This window comes from Carassius carassius, chromosome 23 (genome assembly GCF_963082965.1).
Source record: "Carassius carassius chromosome 23, fCarCar2.1, whole genome shotgun sequence".
Classification (NCBI taxonomy): Eukaryota; Metazoa; Chordata; class Actinopteri; order Cypriniformes; family Cyprinidae; genus Carassius; species Carassius carassius.
In genome coordinates, this window is record NC_081777.1 from 9,621,313 (window position 1) to 9,641,131 (window position 19,819).

At 36.4% G+C, this 19,819-nt stretch overlaps 1 protein-coding gene and 1 long non-coding RNA gene across 3 annotated transcripts in view; one reads left to right on the forward strand and one right to left on the reverse strand.

Annotated features, from left to right (window-relative positions):
* Positions 1-19,819, reverse strand: part of LOC132101326 (uncharacterized) — a 963,607-nt gene that overhangs the window by 338,187 nt on the left and 605,601 nt on the right. The window lies entirely within an intron of this gene.
* The window catches only part of kiaa1549lb (KIAA1549-like b), a 119,899-nt gene that overhangs the window by 40,979 nt on the left and 59,101 nt on the right, over positions 1-19,819 (forward strand). For both annotated transcript variants that reach the window (XM_059506195.1, XM_059506196.1), the window contains exons 2-5: positions 1,128-1,466; positions 11,772-12,248; positions 13,749-13,864; positions 15,926-16,145. In XM_059506195.1, the coding sequence (XP_059362178.1) occupies positions 1,128-1,466; positions 11,772-12,248; positions 13,749-13,864; positions 15,926-16,145 (1,152 nt within the window). The remainder of the gene's footprint in view (positions 1-1,127; positions 1,467-11,771; positions 12,249-13,748; positions 13,865-15,925; positions 16,146-19,819) is intronic.

Genomic DNA, 19,819 nt, shown 5'->3' on the forward strand with positions numbered 1-19,819 from the left:
AAGTATTGAAGGACATTTTGATAAGGGAAAAGTGCACATCCAACATGAAATTGCTTTACATTAAGCATTTCAAACAACAACAACAAAAAAAAAAACATGATTTGTCTTTTCTGAATCATTCAAATATTGGTGTCCAAGACACTGTGAGCCAGGAGACTGTAATGGCTGTTCAGATTATCTCAACATTTAACCCATTTCATAGAAAATACAAAGATCTATGACTATACCGTATAGCATATACATTTACATTTACATTTACAGACATATGATTTTTGGTCTAAATCATCCAGCCCTCATATAAAGGACTGCTGACGTTATGCATCACAGCTCTCACTGGATTTGGATGGTATTGTATTTATTAACTAATCAATGCTTTATTTTTACAGAATTTCTGTCAGTCATTTGAGCCATAATTGTATGCAGAGGAACCTGTCAATTCAGCATGCTGTATGTGAAGCAGTTCATTTTGTTAGAGTCAGGAATTTATAAACAACTACTTTACACAAGTGTGTAGAATATGTAGAGTTTGCAGATTCCTGTGAATGAATCATAGTGACAGGAGAAAATGGTAAAGAAGTTATTGTGGATGGGTGCCAGCAAAATTATTTGAAGGGTCTCTGTTCAGTCAGCATATACATGTGAATTTTATATCAGTCATTCATCTTTAAGCATCTATTATCATAGTGACACTCATATGTTTGGTCACTTGGTCACTAGTGATCCAAAGATTAGACGTTGCTTTGATTAATGCATTTTACATGCATATTATCTTGACATTATACAACATGTCATTATAAAATATAACTGCTCTGAATATGTATTATCCCAAATAGATTGACTATATTCATTATTATTATTATTATTATTATTATTTTAATGTGGTTCTAAACTAATGATAGCTGAGAAAGTTGTTTAAATTATGACTGAGTGTTGAAAAAAGTATTGGCAAAAGCATGTTGAGAGCTGTAATTTTGAGTGCCTCCATCTCCTCCAGGAAACAAATTCTGAATAACAGATTGAAATTACAGTGTAGCAAAGTTTTCCTCAAAATGAACAAACTGTGATTCTAAAAAAGAAAAGAATGGACTGCCCTGGGATATGTTTATAATATTCTCTTTCTTTTTTAGATGACTTGAGTCATGAAGCCTCTGGATCACCTCTGGATGCGACCACATCACCCTCCTCAACCCATTTGTTTGGCGGCTTCCATATGACAGACTGGAATCCAGCTTCTGTAGTCCAATCAGATCCCACAGGCTCATCAAAGGGTAGCAGGGAACAACCTGCATTTTCCTCTGTACTCACATTACTTGCCAGCACAGCCCAAAAGCCTCTCAATCTCTCGTCAAAAGTTGTTGCACGTGACAATGAAACACATCAATGGCCTTCAAATGGATCTTTGGAACGAGTGGAGCCATTTACTCTTCCATCGTCTGTGCTGGTCAGCAACCAATCCAATAACTCAGGTTTGTTCCCAGAATGCAACATAACCTTCTATTTCTATATCTTGCAGTTAATTTAGATGTCATTTGGGTTTGTAGAGACTACCCTTTTGAAAGTTGGTTTGAGATGGTTTAAGCTGATCCTTAGTTGGTCATGAGATGGTTTAAGCTGGTCCTGAGCTGGTTGTAAGGGTTCAACAGCAAGTCAATCATGGGTCAATTATTCCTTAAACTATTTCTTAAAATGAGTAGGCATGCAAGCCCTGCTTTCAACATCAAATTGGCCATCTTTTCCATCATCACATGAATCATGGGTATTGTCCAAAAATCGTGTCCAAATAACCCTCCTCAAAGCATTTCAAAACTAAATAGGCTCAGCAGGCTATTTTATCATTTTTGCCTTTGTTAGAACACAATGAAGCACTAGCAACTTCAAAACAGTTCTGTAAACTGTTTTGAAGCTTATGTAACCACTTTTCAGTGTTTTTTAAAACCTTCTGTTTTTCAAAGCTGTTTGAACAGCCACTGGGCACTATGTCACAAATCACACATTATTGCTTCATCTCAGGAGCTCTTTCTGTGCTGTAGCAGTTTACTTAGAACCCATTCAACAGGCCCAGAGCACTAAACATTCCCCAGTGTTTTACAAAGGAATCCCCAAAAATGGCATCCACTGTACAACTTTGCTACTCTCAACACTTCCCCACACACAGTGATGTCAACTGCCTCATTGCATTCATTCAGAATATTTATAGATAGTAAATCAAACATAGGGAAGTGCTGGTTTGTTTGTTTCCTGTTGCCAAGATAATAGTTTTGAACATGGTTTAAAGGGTTCATGAACTGCCTTTTTATTATTATTTTGTACCGTTCTCTGAGGTTCATAATGTTTCAAGATTTTTACCCCCCCCCCATAATTTATAAGTAATAGGCTATTATCTGACCTGTTTTGATCTCCCATCAGAATACTCTGGTTGAATAGGCATGGTAGATTGTAGACTTGGACTGGTATGATGGAAATGCCCACTGGTGTGCTTGGTTAACTGTTGGATATATTTGACAGCCTACATCCTTCACAGATGCACATATGACATGATTTAGTTAAAAAAAATGAATAAATGCTCAGTACATATCAAACTCTCTGTAATAACAGACAAAGCAATAGTGACTATGTAATAAAAACACTGTGTGGTGCAACATTACTGTCGGATCCAATGTAGTCGGCACAACATCACCTTTTAGTTTCAGTCTTTATAAAATTCCTGCATAGAATTGCCTTGTTTGTAACAAATGGAACTTCATTAAACATAAAGTTAATCCACTCTTTCCTAATGCTGGGATCAGAAGGAAGGCAATGCAAAGACTGTTTTTCCACAACTTGGCACTGCACAGTGTCTTGTTGTCTTCAGAAGCACTTTTAATGTTTCAGCACAAACCTTTCTTCTTGCTATTTACACTACATGCACAAATCATTGGACAGGGCTTAACAGGCAGTGATGTAGAAGCAGGCGTTGATCTTCTTCTGCGGAGGTGGTTCTTAGACACACTCCTACATCATAGAGTAGTGCATTCCATAACCAGATTGGCTTCAATATAAGCTGAATTTAGACTAACAAGAAAGTTTTGAGTTCTGAAACTTGCAGGATGTTTTATATAGTAGAATGACCTCTTATATTTCTCAGTTTATTACCACTTTAGGTAAGAAAAAGGACCAGCAATGCTGCCACCTTCTTGATGAGCTGTTGAGGATTGATTGAAGTAAATTTCTGAAAGTGAAAGTGACATGACATACAGCCAAGTATGGTGACCCATACTCAGAATTCGTGCTCTGCGTTTAACCCATCCAAAGTGCACACACACAGCAGTGAACACACACACACACACCATGAACACACACCCGGAGCAGTGGGCAGCCAATTATGCTGCGGCGCCCGGGGAGCAGTTGGGGGTTCGGTGCCTTGCTCAAGGGCATCTCAGTCATGGTATTGCCGGCCCGAGATTTAAACCCACAACCCTAGGGTTACAAGTCAAACTCTCTAACCACTAGGCCACGACTTCCCTATATTTCCTATATTCTCTATAGTAGAGCTTAAAAAAGTTGCTTTACAGCTGCTCTATGCAATGGGAAATGCGATTTAAAGGGATAGTTCACCCAAAAATTTTAATTCTGTCATTAATTACTCACCCTCATGTCGTTCTGAACCCGTAAGACCTTTGGTCATCTACAGAACACAAATTAAGATATTTTTGATGAAATCCAAGAGCTCTCCATAGACAGCAACAGAACTGAAATGTTCCCAGGTCCAGAAACGTAGCGATGGCATCTGTAAAATATTCAGTGTGACATCAGGGGTCAACCTTAATTTTATGAAGCTACGAGAATACTTTTTGTGCGTAAAGAAAACAAAAATAATGACTTTATTCAACAATTCTTCTCCTTCTCATTACTTCAGCAGAGAGTATCACAACACATTCCCTTGCTTCCACTTAATGGAAACAAACAACGCATGTGTGTGCTAATGAGTGTAAAGAGCTCTAGGATATCATCAAAAATATTGTAATTTGTGTTCTGAAGATGAATGAAGGTTTTACTGTTTTGCAACAACATGAGTAATTAATGACAGAATTTTCATATCACTTTAAATCCCATTGAACTTCTATAATGTAATTTATTTCCCAGTTAAACGTGATAGTCAACCAAAACTTGTAGGGTGAGACTTACTTTTACATTTTATTATATTCTATTATTTATTTACTTATTTATTTATTGGATTGTGACTTAAGGTGGTTAAAAAATAGGAATTAAAAATAAAAGTGAATAATTACATGATTAATTACAAATTGATAAACAATTACAGGCATTATTTATTTTTTGTAATGTGAAAAGATGAATGAAGAATGTGCAGTAAACAGTCAATATGATTTGTGTGATTAGATTCGTTTATGTGAAAAGTAGACTATACATTAAGTTGTATTCATTCAAAAATCCTCCTCTATTCAAATATGCTGTGCAATAACTTTTGTTTACAGAATGAGTGGAATATAAAGAAGTGAAAGAAACTTTACACAAGCCTTACTGGTTTTCATGTCAATCATCATCTGTGTTTAATTATAGAACAAGATTTGAAAATATTCCACACCCCTCATAAAATACATCTACTCCTTGATTTGAGTAAAGATTTTAAAGTTTTCCGATTATTTATTTATCTAAAATACAACATTTACATTATTATGCTGTATACAAGGTCAAGCTAGATTAGGACACACCCTTCTTCAATGTTCTGAAGCAATTGCCTGATTTCTGCAGGTAGTCAACCCGAAGCATGCATTCTCAACCTGAAGCACATTCTTGATGCATTAGCTGTAAATTATTAATTAAATGACCCAAACAAAGCTACCTGGAAATGCACTTAGAAAAAAGACTATTGGCAAACCTGGTCAGTTTGTTGATGACATCTTTTTGTAGAGACGACTCCCATTTCAAGGGCTAAAAATGGACAGGCTGCCAGGTCCACAGAGAGTTGTAGGATCATTGAACACTCAAGGTATTTATACTGTTTTTATATCAAAACCTTGATCGGAAATGGCTCACTTCATGCCAGTGACAAGGCACCATGCCAGTGGCAATGCAATGACTAGGCACTTTGATCAGATTGAATCCCTCACACCTCACAGAAAAGAGAATTACACAATGTCTCCCATTGCAGTATATGGTAGAGAGATAGACAGTATCTAGGATTCCATGATAGCATTGATGTATATGATATATAAATAGTAAATTTTAGTTGAAAATGGGCTTACTTGCACATTTATGCAGAGATAGACATGTCTTTGATAACTGATGTGTTTATAAGATTATTGTGATATAATCAAGTGACCTCGAATCAGATGCTGCTCACATTAAGGATGCGTCTAGCTCAGGGATTCCTGTACATTGTTCGGTTCCGGCAACAGAGCCCCTGGCTCTGGCAACTGAGTGACGGTGAGGCAGCGTAGTCGTGGGTCAAAACACCGCTCTTCTGTTCCGATCAAAACATTAAAAAAGTTCTCCCCACTCAGTGAGGCACCCACTGAGAAACCTGATGAAAGTGCTCTAGTTATTGGTGATTCTATTGTACGGAACGTGAATATAGAGACACCAGCCACCATAGTCAAATGTTTACCGGGAGCCAGAGCGGCTGACATCTTGGCAAATTTAAAAGTGCTAGCTTATGCTAAACATAAATACAGTAAGATTGTTATTCATGCCGGCGCTAATGATGTTCGACTTCGCCTGTCAGAGATAACTAAAAATAACATTGAAGAGGTGTGTGAACTTGCAAGCACGATGTCAGACACTGTAATATGCTCTGGTCCCCTCCCTGCTTACCGTGGTGATGAGATGCATAGCATATTGTCATCACTCAATGGCTGGATGTCTAAGTGGTGCCCACAGAATAACATAGGTTTCATAGACAATTGGACGAGCTTTTGGGGCAGACCTGACCTGTTGAAAAGAGATGGTCTTCATCCCTCCTGGCGTGGCGCCACTCTTCTCTCTAGAAATATGGCAAATAGTCTTAGAGTTTATACTCGACTAACTGGGGCCCAGGTCAGGAAGCAGACAGACTGGCTAAACCAACCGTCTGCTAGCTTTCTCCTGTCACAGAGGTCAGTTAATTCTCAGCACATAGAGACTCTTTCACCTAGATATCACACTATAGAGACTGTGTCTGTTCCCCTAGAAAATACAAAAAACGTCCAAACCAAGTTAAGATTAACAATTTAATTGAGGTTCAACAAATAAAAAACAGATGCAATATGGATAAACAAATGATAAAGCTTGGCTTATTGAATATCAGATCCCTTTCTACGAAAACACTTTTTGTAAATAATATGATCACTGATCATAATATAGATGTACTCTGTTTGACAGAAACCTGGCTAAAACCTGATGATTATATTATTTTAAATGAGTCCACCCCCCAAGATTACTGTTATAAACATGAGCCGCGTCTAAAAGGCAAAGGGGGAGGTGTTGCTTCAATTTATAACAACGTTTTCAGGATTTCTCAGAGGGCAGGCTTCAAGTATAACTCGTTTGAAGTAATGGTGCTTCATATAACATTATCCAGAGAAAAAAATGTTAATGATAAATCCCCTGTTATGTTTGTACTGGCTACTGTATACAGGCCACCAGGGCACCATACAGACTTTATTAAAGAGTTTGGTGATTTTACATCCGAGTTAGTTCTGGTTGCAGATAAAGTTTTAATAGTTGGTGATTTTAACAACATGTTTCAGGACCTACTCATTGTCGAAATCATACTCTAGATTTAATACTGTCACATGAAATTGATGTTGATAGTGTTGAAATTATTCAGCCAAGTGATGATATCTCAGATCATTATTTAGTTCTGTGCAAACTTCATATAGCCAAAATTGTAAATTCTACTTCTTGTTACAAGTATGGAAGAACCATCACTTCTACCACAATCTTCCTGATGTATCCAAATTCCTTAGCATATCCAAAACCTCAGAACAACTTGATGATGTAACAGAAACTATGGACTCTCTCTTTTCTAGCACTTTAAATACAGTTGCTCCTCTAGGCTTAAGGAAGGTTAAGGAAAACAGTTTGACACCATGGTATAATGAGCATACTCGCACCCTAAAGAGAGCAGCCCGAAAAATAAAGCAGCTGGAGGAAAACAAAACTAGAGGTATTTCGTATTGCTTGGCGGGAAAGTAACCTATCCTACAGAAAAACATTAAAAACTGCTAGATCCGATTACTTTTCTTCTCTTTTAGAAGAAAACAAACATAACCCCAGGTATTTATTCCATACAGTGGCTAAATTAACAAAAGATAAAGCCTCAACAAGTGTTGACATTTCCCAACACCACAGCAGTAATGACTTTATGAACTACTTTACTTTTAAAATCGATACTATTAGAGATAAAATTGCAACCATTCAGCCGTCAGCTACAGTATCGCATCAGTGCACTATAGACCCCCTGAGGAACAGTTCCACTCATTCTCTACTATAGGAGAGGAAGAATTGTATAAACTTGTTAAATCATCTAAACCAACAACATGTATGTTAGACCCTATACCATCTAAGCTCCTAAAAGAGGTGCTTCTAGAAGTCATAGATCCTCTTCTGACTATTATTAATTCCTCAGTGTTATTAGGATATGTCCCCAAAACCTTCAAACTGGCTGTTATTAAGCCTCTCATCAAAAAAACACAACTTGACCCCAAAGAACTAGTTAATTATAGACCAATCTTGAATCTCCCTTTTCTTTTCAAGATACTAGAAAAGGTGGTATGCTCACAATTATATTCCTTCTTAGAGAAAAATGGTATATGTGAGGATTTCCAGTCAGGATTTAGACCGTATCATAGTACTGAGACTGCTCTCCTTAGAGTTACAAATGATCTGCTCTTATCATCTGATCGTGGGTGTATCTCTCTATTAGTTTTTTTGGATCTTAGTGCTGCGTTTGACACAATTGACCACAACATTCTTTTGCATAGACTTGAACACTTTGTTGGCATCAATGGAAGTGCATTAGCATGGTTTAAATCGTACTTATATGACTGCCATCAGTTCGTAGCAGCGAATGAAGATGTATCATATCGATCACAAGTGCAGTATGGAGTACCTCAAGGCTCAGTACTAGGGTCACTACTCTTCACGCTTTATATGTTACCCTTGGGAGATATCATCAGGAAACATGGTGTTAGCTTTCACTGTTATGCTGATGATACTCAGCTCTATATTTCTTCGCGGCCCGGTGAAACACACCAATTTGAAAAACTAATGGAATGCATAGTCGATATAAAAAACTGGATGACGAGCAGAGGTGGAAAGAGTACAAAAATAATCTACTCAAGTAAAAGTACCATTACATTAATGACATTTTACTTAAGTACAAGTAAAAGTACCAGTCTAAAAATCTACTCAAGTAAAAGTAAAAAGTAGCTCATTTAAAATTTACTCAGAGTAAAAATTACTTAGTTACATTTTAACAGTGGGAGGGAGTCAAAATGGGACAGGCCAAGGGTGTCAAACTCAGTTCCTGGAGGGCCACAGTCCTGCACAGTTTAGATATAACCCTAATTAAACACACCTGATCCAGCTAATCTAATCATTTAGATTTATTTGAAAACTACATGATATGTGTGCTGGAGCAGGGTTAGAACTAAACTCTGCAGGGCTACGGCCCTCCAGGAACTGAGTTTGACACCCCTGGGATAAGTCTATTAATCTCAAACTAGTTGTTTTTAATTAAAGGAATCAGTTATTTAGAATAATAAAACATTTGGGCTGTTACCAGGCAAATCAGTATCAATAAACTCATCTTTTAATGCAGAGGAAATGCAGAAGATTCATTGGAAGTGGCATTTAGATGTATTACACTGTTTAGTGCAGGACAAGAATGCATTTAACCTGCATGTAACAAAAGATACTTTAAATGTGAAATTAAAATGGCCAGTATGTGTCAGCAAGTCACTGTTAATAAGTGAGTCATTGCGATTGAACCGAATCATTTAAACGGTTGATTCATCCAGGAACGAAACACTGTCACGTTGCTTTGGTGGCTGTGTTTGGAATTATTTTCTGTTGTAGAAATAGATCTAAAAAAGGCAATATGTTTTCTAAAACGTAAGTCTCTTAATTAACTTGTTTACTGAACTGTTATATATATGTATGTATATATTCATGATGATTTTTGGAGGAAATGGCATTTAATATATGCATTGAATTGATTTAATATATGAAATTATATAAATATGTGAATTTTCTGCCCCTATATCTTCAATTTTGTGATCATTCTAAATGCATTTTAGGAGACTGAATCACACAGTGAAAGAACGCACTATAAATGTGCGCGCACATCATTAAAACAAAAATATCACACTCCTCACCACTGTCTTTTTGGCTAATTTGTGCAAAACCTCTTGCTAAAATGTCAAAGCTTTTAACCACCAATGCAACGATGCAATTATTTAGCTTACCTCTACATTCTTGCGAAGGGTTGATGTCTTGTCGAGATTTTATAAGCTGCTAGTTTGGTCTTCCTAGGCAAGTACAGCTTACACTACATAATAGAGCATACATATGGCCATGGGTTCACTTCGTTTCCTTCGAGTTCAACTTCAGAATATGACGGGGTTTCATTTTCAGCGGTGTCTGCACCACTAACGCCTGTTTTGACCGTCTGCATCTTTCTCGTGATTGTAGCGCCAGTTTGCTCTCCCGCCCATTATTTATTTACTGCCGTAGTTTCCAGGGAGCGATTTATTTTTTTTATTTTTTATTTTTTTTACTCAGTAATTAATGTGTTTTAAAATGTAGCGAAGTACAATACTTCAAACAAAATATACTTAAGTAAAAGTAAAATTACAGATTTAAAAAATTACTTTTAAAAGTATTAGTACACAAAAAAGCTACTCAATTACAGTAACGCGAGTAAATGTAATTCGTTACTTTCCACCTCTGATGACGAGTAATTTCTTACTGCTAAATTCTGAAAAAACAGAGGTGTTAATTATAGGACCTAAAAACTCTAGGTGTGCTTAGGAACCTAGGTGTGCTATTTGATCGCAATCTTTCCTTAGATAGCCACATTTCTAGCATTTGTAAAACTGCATTTTTCCATCTCAAAAATATATCTAAATTACGGCCTATGCTCTCAATGTCAAATGCAGAAATGTTAATCCATGCATTTATGACCTCAAGGTTAGATTATTGTAATGCTTTATTGGGTGGTTGTTCTGCACGCTTAGTAAACAAACTACAGCTAGTCCAAAATGCAGCAGCAAGAGTTCTTACTAGAACCAGGAAGTATGACCATATTAGCCCGGTCCTGTCAACACTGCACTGGCTCCCTATCAAACATTGTATAGATTTTAAAATATTGCTTATTACTTATAAAGCCCTGAATGGTATTGCACCTCAGTATTTGAATGAGCTCCTTTTACATTATAATCCTCTACGTCCGCTACGTTCTCAAAACTCAGGCAATTTGATAATACCTAGAATATCAAAATCAACTGCGGGCGGCAGATCGTTTTCCTATTTGGCGCCTAAACTCTGGAATAACCTACCTAACATTGTTCGGGAGGCAGACACACTCTTGCAGTTTAAATCTAGATTAAAGACCCATCTCTTTAACCTGGCTTACACATAACATACTAATATGCTTTTAATATCCAAATCCATTAAAGGATTTTTAGGCTGCATTAATTAGGTAAACCGGAACCGGAAACACTTCTCATAACACCCTATGTACTTGCTACATCATTAGAAGAATGGCATCTACGCTAATATTTGTCTGTTTCTCTCTTATTCCGAGGTCACCGTAGCCACCAGATCCAGTCTGTATCCAGATCAGAGGGTCACTGCAGTCACCCGGATCCAGTATGTATCCAGACCAGATGGTGGATCAGCACCTAGAAATTACCTCTACTGCCCTGAAAGACAGCCGAGACCAGGACAACTAGAGACCCAGATACAGATCCCCTGTAAAGACCTTGTCTCAGAGGACCACCAGGACAAGACCACAGGAAACAGATGATTCTTCTGCACAATCTGACTTTGCTGCAGCCTGGAATTGAACTACTGGTTTCGTCTGGTCAGAGGAGAACTGGCCCCCTCACTGAGCCTGGTTTCTCCCAAGGTTTTTTCTCCATTCTGTCACCGATGGAGTTTCGGTTCCTTGCCACTATCGCCTCTGGATTGCTTAGTTGGGGTCACTTCATCTACAGCGATATGGTTGACTTGATTGCAAATAAATGCACAGACACTATTTAACTGAACAGAGATGACATCACTGAATTCAATGATGAACTGCCTTTAACTATCATTTTGCATTATTGGCACACTGTTTTCCTAATGAATGTTGTTCAGTTGCTTTGACGCAATGTATTTTGTTTAAAGCGCTATATAAATAAAGGTGACTTGACTTGACATGACTTGACATGTTTTACTGAATCTATGCTGAAATGTGCAATATGGACTTAATTACAGCATTTGGAACAGAAAAATTCAATAAAGAGCAAGTTTTGTGTTTGTGAATTGGTGGATAATTCGTGTGAATGTGTATGATCTTGTTAGCTCTCGGAATGCATCAAAAATATCTTAATTTGTGTTTTGAAGATGAACAAAGGTCTTACAGGTTTGGAACGATAAGGGTGATTAATTAATTACAGAACTTTAATTTTTTGGTGAACTATCCCTTTGACATTATCAATCACTGGCATCATCATAATTATCATCGTCGTCACATTTTCTACAGTCTTTTCTACACCTTTCTCATCTCAAGTGTTTTGTTGTTTCAGAGTTTGTGTGGATATCTGAGCTGGTGGCACCTGCAGCCACATCCAGAGCTGCAGACCCTGATGCTAGAAGATTGATTTCACCTGAACAGAAAAACACTGCTGCTCCTAATAGATCTTCAGCTACATCTGTGGACACACAACGAGAACGACCAGCCATTGCAACAACTATTGGATCTCAACCTACAATATTTTACAGCAATACTGTTACCACAACCAGCATCCCCTTTACAAAAACCACAAACCAAATTAGCACTACCCAATCATCTGCTGCTAAACGACACTCCAAAACACCTAGGACAATTATAAGAACTACAACTACACAATCTCCAAAGACAACACCTAGAATCCTGCCTGACTCCACCTCACAGAGTGCTAAGTTGGACCCTTCAAAAAGCACTTTAGGAACTCCAAGAGCTGCTGTAACTGAGGCCTCAATGCTAAGATGTAACATCACTGACAAGATGTGGATAAAAACAGGTGCAATTGCTCAGATCAAATGTTGATCTTTATGAAATGCCAAAAATTGTTGAACTTTAAATCAGTGTTGTAATCATTCAAGTCTGAGTCAAGACTGAGACTAGATGTGGGTTAATTCCTAGTTAAGTCCACATGTTCCCAAGACACTGACAAGACCAAGACAATGAAAATATGATCTTGGACTCAAGTACTACAACATTTACTGTCATCTGCCTCTGCTGTCATCATTCATGCTGAATAAATCTACCTGTACATATTTAATTCATGATGAAAGCTATTTGTTATCATGACAGTTTATATAGGTGCTACTGAATCAGTGTTACATTACTCAATAATTGACTTGATCTCGAGTCCTAGACCATATTTCCATGATGGATTTGGGAGCATGTGGACTATGGGCTGGTGTATATGGGCTTTTTCTGATCTTTAAATCTAATATTGCAAAATAAGCTCATGCTATTTATTTATGAGTGTAAAAGGAGACAATGGTAAAGGATTCTTAAACTTCCTACTACCAGGTGTAAACAGGGCCCTGGATGAACTGTTCCTGACTACAGCACTACTGTAAATTTAAATGACCAATGCAAATAGGTGTATGAAAATGCCTTACATACAGTAATTAGTATTACATACATTTACAATGTAATTGGAAACCAATGTTTCTGCCAAAATACCACATTTACTTCAGTCTGCGAAAGAAATGTGTGCCATAATCACAAAGACCTGGAGAAGTGGCCTGGTTCTTATAAGATACAGTATGCATACAATATGTGCTCTTGCAGACAAAATCTAGCTCATGTCAAGCCACCTTTATTTAATTAATGTTTTATATAATAGAGATTGTTCAAAAGCAGCTAATTAGGAAAATAACAGAATCAAATTATTCAAATATGAGACAATTTTAGATTCTGCTGCCAAGCAGCTGTAAAAAATACAATTCTGTCATTATTCTTAAATCAGTTTCAGTTCAAAAACTTTGTAAAGTTTATCAATTCTGAAACAAGTTCAATTGACTCCTTTTGCAAAGATGTTAATAGACATCAGTTTTTAAGTTTAAGTTCACCCAAGTCTATTCCCCTGTCTGGTTTGTTTGTCTGAAATAAATGGTGGAATTTGCGTTATGATACATTAGATTGCCTGTCCATCAACCCCTCTGCAAAGGCTCAATACCCATGTAATCTGCCAGTCCTAACCCTTTCCACCTCAATGCCTTATAAATAAAAGTGGCAAAAATATATTAAATATATATATATATATATATATATATATATATATATATATATATTTTAAATTTCACAGCATTATTCTAACAATGTTTGCAGTTAATTGATCAAGAGTGTTTAGTAGTAAGAGTAGCTGCATATTTTTGTTGAAAAACTATGGTTACCATGGCACATTTTCTTAATGGTTCTTCCTGATCAAATGGTTTTATTTGAACATAAACCTTACATTTTTCAGTGCATTTTTCACTTAATTGATTTTTTTTTCTGTCAATGGCAGTGTTGACCATACAGTTACGGAGGAGTCGTCTAGACAGTATTTTGAAGCAGAATCTCCCTCGAGGGTTTACTCAAGCTCTGAAGAAGGCCTTGAACGACAGCACAGTTCAGGCTAAGGTTTGCACTTCATGAATTTATAACACAGTCATCATTTACAGTTTGTTCTGCATCAAGTATGCACCAACATAAATTACATTTTGCTTTAAGCAATGTTTGCTGTCTTGATATAACTACAGCAAGATTTACCCTCTAAATCATCCTTCTCTTTACATTAGCAAACCCATACTTATTTTTTATTATACATGCAAAGTTAGTGTTTTAGTCAATCACCTGACTGTAAAATGCATGTGACTGATTGCTCTGAAAGTGCAAGAAAAATATAAATCATTTTCACATGGTTTAAAACATCTACTATAATATAAATATTTATTTATTACTTGTATACATTTTGTACACAAATGGTATCATTAAGAATATCCATCCCTGGTTAAAAGATTTGTTTTGCACACATAATGGTGTAATTCACCAGCAGGGGCTAAGCATCCATGTTATATATCCTGTTTTCAGCAGCTTTGTTGATTTATTTCTGTCTATTGCTTTCCATCTTCTCTTTCTCATTTTAATATATGTTTACTTCAGATGTGTCCCTTAGTGCAAACAGTATGCCAAGGGAAACTTGGCTATTCTGCTAAATACTGACACCTAACAAAACCAAACACATAATCATGGTAAGGCAGAGTAAAACCTTATTATAGGAGAAGAAAAAAATAAAAATAAATTGTATGAAAATTGAAACAGAATACTGCTATTAGTCTCCCCTCAGTTATATCTTAGGTTTTTCAGTTACTGAGATTTTTTCTGCCTGTTTGTCCCAAGATAAACACTTTGATGTCAATGCAGTCCTCATGCTGGAAGCAATCCAGGGAGAACTGAAAAGTTTGTGGCTCATCAAACTGTTGATTGAAGGAGCTACTGGGGTTTGGATTTGCCATATTGCCACACTTTTTTAATGTAAGAGCATAACATTAAAGTAATTATTCCCACCCCCGGGAATTTTATCTTTTTATTTTTATTTTTTGATTTATAACTATTTACAGCAGAGCCAAAGATCTGCCCATATGCATAAGTTGAAAATAGAGAAATAATTCTAACAATGAAGGTTGTAAAAAATATGCAAGAAAAATAAACTATGACTAAAACAATATTTGATGAATAACAAGTGCATCTTAAGATTTCAGTAGGTCTGATAAAGTCTCTGTATATTCCAACCAAAATTGTATTGTCTTTCTGGTGGCACCATGTATTTTGGCTGTGGTACACACCAAAAAGGGCAATGTCCAATCTATCTATCTAGAGAAAATAAGATATTTGCTTCATCTTTATTTGAACTGCCCTTTTTTGAAAAGTTAACCTTCTTGAAAACACAGAAGTGAATTCACAAGGAATTAATTGCACTTGCTGATGTAAGTGTTTATTTGGATGGAAAATGAAAAAAAAAATAATAATAATAATAGCTCCTCTGTAATCAGATCATATTAAGATGCTAAATTTTCACTCCAAGGATCCAGAAAACGAATGCATTCCACAGTCAGTCCTGAACAGTTCTAATGCAGAATAAACCCACTTGATTACATTATCATTAATTCTACTGCATATTTACTTAAACTAAAAGGGTGGTGTTGGCACAGTGGATAAGACAATTGCCTTTGGTGTGAGAGACCCGGGTTCGAATCCACTGTGAGACACCAATGTGTCCCTGAGCAAGACACTTAACCCCTAGTTGCTCCAGAGGCATGCGGCCTCTGACATACATAACAATTGTAAGTCGCTTTGGATAAAAGCGTCATGTAAAATTTATTTCTTAATGGATAATTTTTTTTTAAAATTGGCACCAAACTACAAAATGAATCTTTTATTTAATAATAATAATAATAATAATAATAATAATAGAGTTTTAATAATAGAGTTTCATACACAGATTCATACACATTATTTATTGCCAAGTCTTGCTAAATGTATTTTTATTTTCTGTTCAGATGTCAGATGTGTATGTATGCATGTATGTACCAGGAGCACATAAAAAATAATAATAAATAAAAAATAAAATAATAATTCCTTGTATGTTTGCTCGCACCTGGCGAATAAAGCTAATTCTGATTCTGATAATTCCACCTTCAGATTGAGAGCATCTCTAGTGTTCCCAATGTGACGGTCGGTTACTATGTGGCCCATGGAGAGATGGTGTACACTGCATCGGTGGTGGTGGATGCTCTAAGTGTCTATGGTATTGAGAGATTGATGGCAGACATCCGGCAGTTTGTGCCACTGGTGCAGGCGATTCCCATCCCAGCAGTCCCCTGGAGACCCAGCCCTGACATCGCAATGATGCTGAAGACAGGTCAGACTAACAGCTCATTCTCCGTCACCACACTGTTATTTTTCTATATCCATTTAAGAATGCGATCATTGTCCTTACAAAACGTTTTAGAGACTGGGCTAGTATTCACCCTAAATACTAGTTTTCCCTTTGCAAGTTATTTTTGAAAACAGGGCTCAGGTTGAATGTCATTTATATCAAGCTTAACTGGTTCTCAAGTGTCTTATATGTTGTGTATCATATTGACACATTTGATCTGAGAGCTGCAGTGGAGATGACAACTTTTAGTGTAAAAGGAATTTTTGGCCTGTTCTTCAAAGCTATCGAATGGCTTGAAATTTAGCAAATTATCCCATGATCCCCACAAACTTCGTATTTATAGGTTTATTTATTTAAGACAGTCTCAAACACACACACACACACACACACACACACACATACACACACACATCGATTAATGTTAATAGTTAATGTATTTAATTAAATAATTAATATAATAATTTTAGCATATAGAACTTTTGATTTCAATATTTTTTTTTATTCATCTTTGTTGGGTTGTGATTAACATGCAGTGGTTACATCTCATTTCAAAATGTTTTTATTTATTTATTTTTAAGGCTTGTATGTCCTATAATAGAGCAAATGTACATTTTTTCAAGGTTTGTGCAGGTTGTACCAGTGGGCCCTGTTTGAAATTGTTTAATTTGTATGTTCGTTCTATTTATTTATTTGTGCTGTTTACACAGTGTTTAATTTTTGTTTTTTCAGGTTTGTAGGTGTCCAGGTACAGAAACCAAATAATCAAATGTAAAATAGCACTGCATAGTCTTTACTGTAAAAAATTAAATATACAGTCAAACAGGGCCGGCCCTGACCAATTTGCTGCCCTAGGCAAGATTTTACCTGGCGCCCAATGCATCACAGCCCATTTCACCCTGTCATTGTGTTCATGATTTAGCATATATATATATATATATACACACACACACACACACACACACACACATTACATCAGAACTGTTTCCAACACTCATAATAAATTATCATATTAGAATGATTTCTAAAGGATCATGTGATAGACCGGATGTCACATGTGACACTGAAGAATGGAGTAATGATGCTGAAAATTCAGCTTTGCATCACAGAAATAAATGATAATTTAAAGTATAATAAATTGAAAACAAATTATTTTAAATTGTAATAATATATCACAATATTACATTTTTTCTGTATTTTTGATCAAATAAATGCAGGCTTGATGAGCAGAAGAAACTTCTTTCAAAAACATTAAAAATAGTAATGTTTCCAAACTTTTGGCCTGTACTATATCCCCCCAAAACTGCATAACTGTAGAGTAAAACATTAATAAAAAAGTGATAATAAAAAAATGCGTCTTAAAACTGACATGATTGTACAAAATCACAGTCTGGGGACTCAGAACTCAGAACAACTGCTAACATTAAGTTTAAGGTAAAAATAACTGCCATGAAATTATAGTATCTTACTCCTATGCAATAAATTGTTCATTCACTACATCTCTTTACCTCTGTCTTTATCCTCTTCTTTTCTTTTTGGTACTGTATCTATCGCAGACTATGCTCATTTATAATGTGTCATGTAAATTCGGCCTTCCGTCACAATCAGGAAACTTTCACCGTGTCTAGAACTGGCGCGAGCTGCCAGGCCCGTTTCTACGAGCTGTGTGTTAACAAAAGCAGTGCTGTCTACATTGGATGCGGCGTCGGACACGCTACACAACAAATTACCAACAACTGATCGTGCGCGCGCTCTGTTTCTGACGCACTTCAAGCACTTGATGGGCGGGGGAAGATTGAAGAGCCGGACTTTTTTTTTTTTTTTTTTTTGCTTTATTTGGTAGTATTTCGAATTAATGGTTTTTAAATAGTAGCCTATTATAAAAAAAAATATGTAAAAAAAAAAAAAAAAAAAAAAAAATTCACTCGTTCACTCATTCTGGCGCCCCTATGGATGAGTGGCGCCCTTAGCATTTGCCTATAGACGGTTTCAACGGCAACAACATAAACAAACGTTACTGCGCATGCGCGCTTTTGTGGACCTAACTTAACTTCTGGTAGACTTCCAAATAGAATCAATAACAACAGCCAAGTCCCTCTAGAGTAGATATTTTTTGATAACAAACAAAATATGTTTGCCGCGTGGATCAGGCGGACTTAATGAAAATGCAAATTCATTCTTTGCCAGCAGGAGATGTTTTAAAGCATAGACATAAAGCGCGAGAAATAGAGGTTTCCCCAGTAACAGCTGTAAACAAAGCAGAGCTGGTACGCTCACAAGCTGCTTTATCAGGCATAAAGGCATATCAGGTAACGTTACTCATGTTTATTCAACGAAGCCTTTTTGAAAATCGATCAGTTTTAAAAATGTGGCGAGTCTCCAAAAATAAAAAAATGTATGGGAAACAACATCCCGCAGCACAACCACCTGACCCCAACTTCAGTCTACTCATTACCTTGACTTTAACTGCGTTTGTAGAAGGCACTGCAGCCAGACCGATATACACAACACAGACCGGAAGTTAACTTAGGTCCAGGCGCGTGCGCCCGATGAAACTGTCTATACCGCCTATGCCGCGGGCCGGCCCTGCAGTCAAACCAAAATTTATTCAGACACCTTCAACATTTCTCACATTATCACATTTTATTTGCTATAGTTTAGGAACGAGGTCTAAGTTTAGAAAATGGAGGATTAAAATGGAGATAAAATATGACAAGAACTCAGAGTTAAGCTGTCAGAACAAATTCATTTTGATAATAGATAACTTTGATAGAAAGTTATGTAATGAATTACAGTCAACCAAAAAATTCAGACAACTGTTAGTATGACACAATAGTTACACTATCAATAGTATTTGATGTGTATAATAGTAACTTTCAATAACTATCAATAACTATCAATTGGTGTTGACCAATTACCAAGCAATGCTTAATTTTGTTCAGTCTGTGGTGTTAAAAGGCTGCATTAGGAATTAAAGAAAAAAATACTTTAGCAAAACATGGTCAGGTCAAAGTGTCTGAATAATTTTTGATCCCCAAAAAAATAAAAAGGTAGTCCACTGTATAAAGAATTTTTGGGAATAATATGTCAGTTTATTTTATTTTGCTGCATTCACTGAATATTTTTTTTGTTTGACTGTAGATTAAGTCTTGTTAAAACTACAAAGTAACTCAGTCAATAGCAGTGAGTGGTTTCCTTTCTTTCTTTTGGATTAACATTAAGGACACAGACAGCAGCTAGTAAATTAAGAGCAGTCACTTTAAGAGACTTTTTTAAGAGTCACTTTTTATAATGGATCATTATAATGATAGACATCCGATTTCTTCCTCCACTGTTTACTTTCACTTTAGACATAACCGAAAGTTTTTTCGAGGATACTATCCAAGACGGGTATTTTGACATAATTTTGAATGTATTTGTCATTACAAGAGCAAGAAGAGGCAAATTTCGGTGTTCAAGCACTTTAAGATGCATCTCTCTTCGTGGAGAGCTCGGTTCGGTGTTGCTGTCCCTCACGCATCTCTCTGCATGCGCAACGAACACATTTTTCTGCGTCTTGTGTTTGAATGCTTTAAACTCTTTTAAATATTTAAATGGGCAAGGCTAAAAAATGTGTAAATGATAAGATTTTGTGACGATGCGCAGCCTGTTGACTGTAC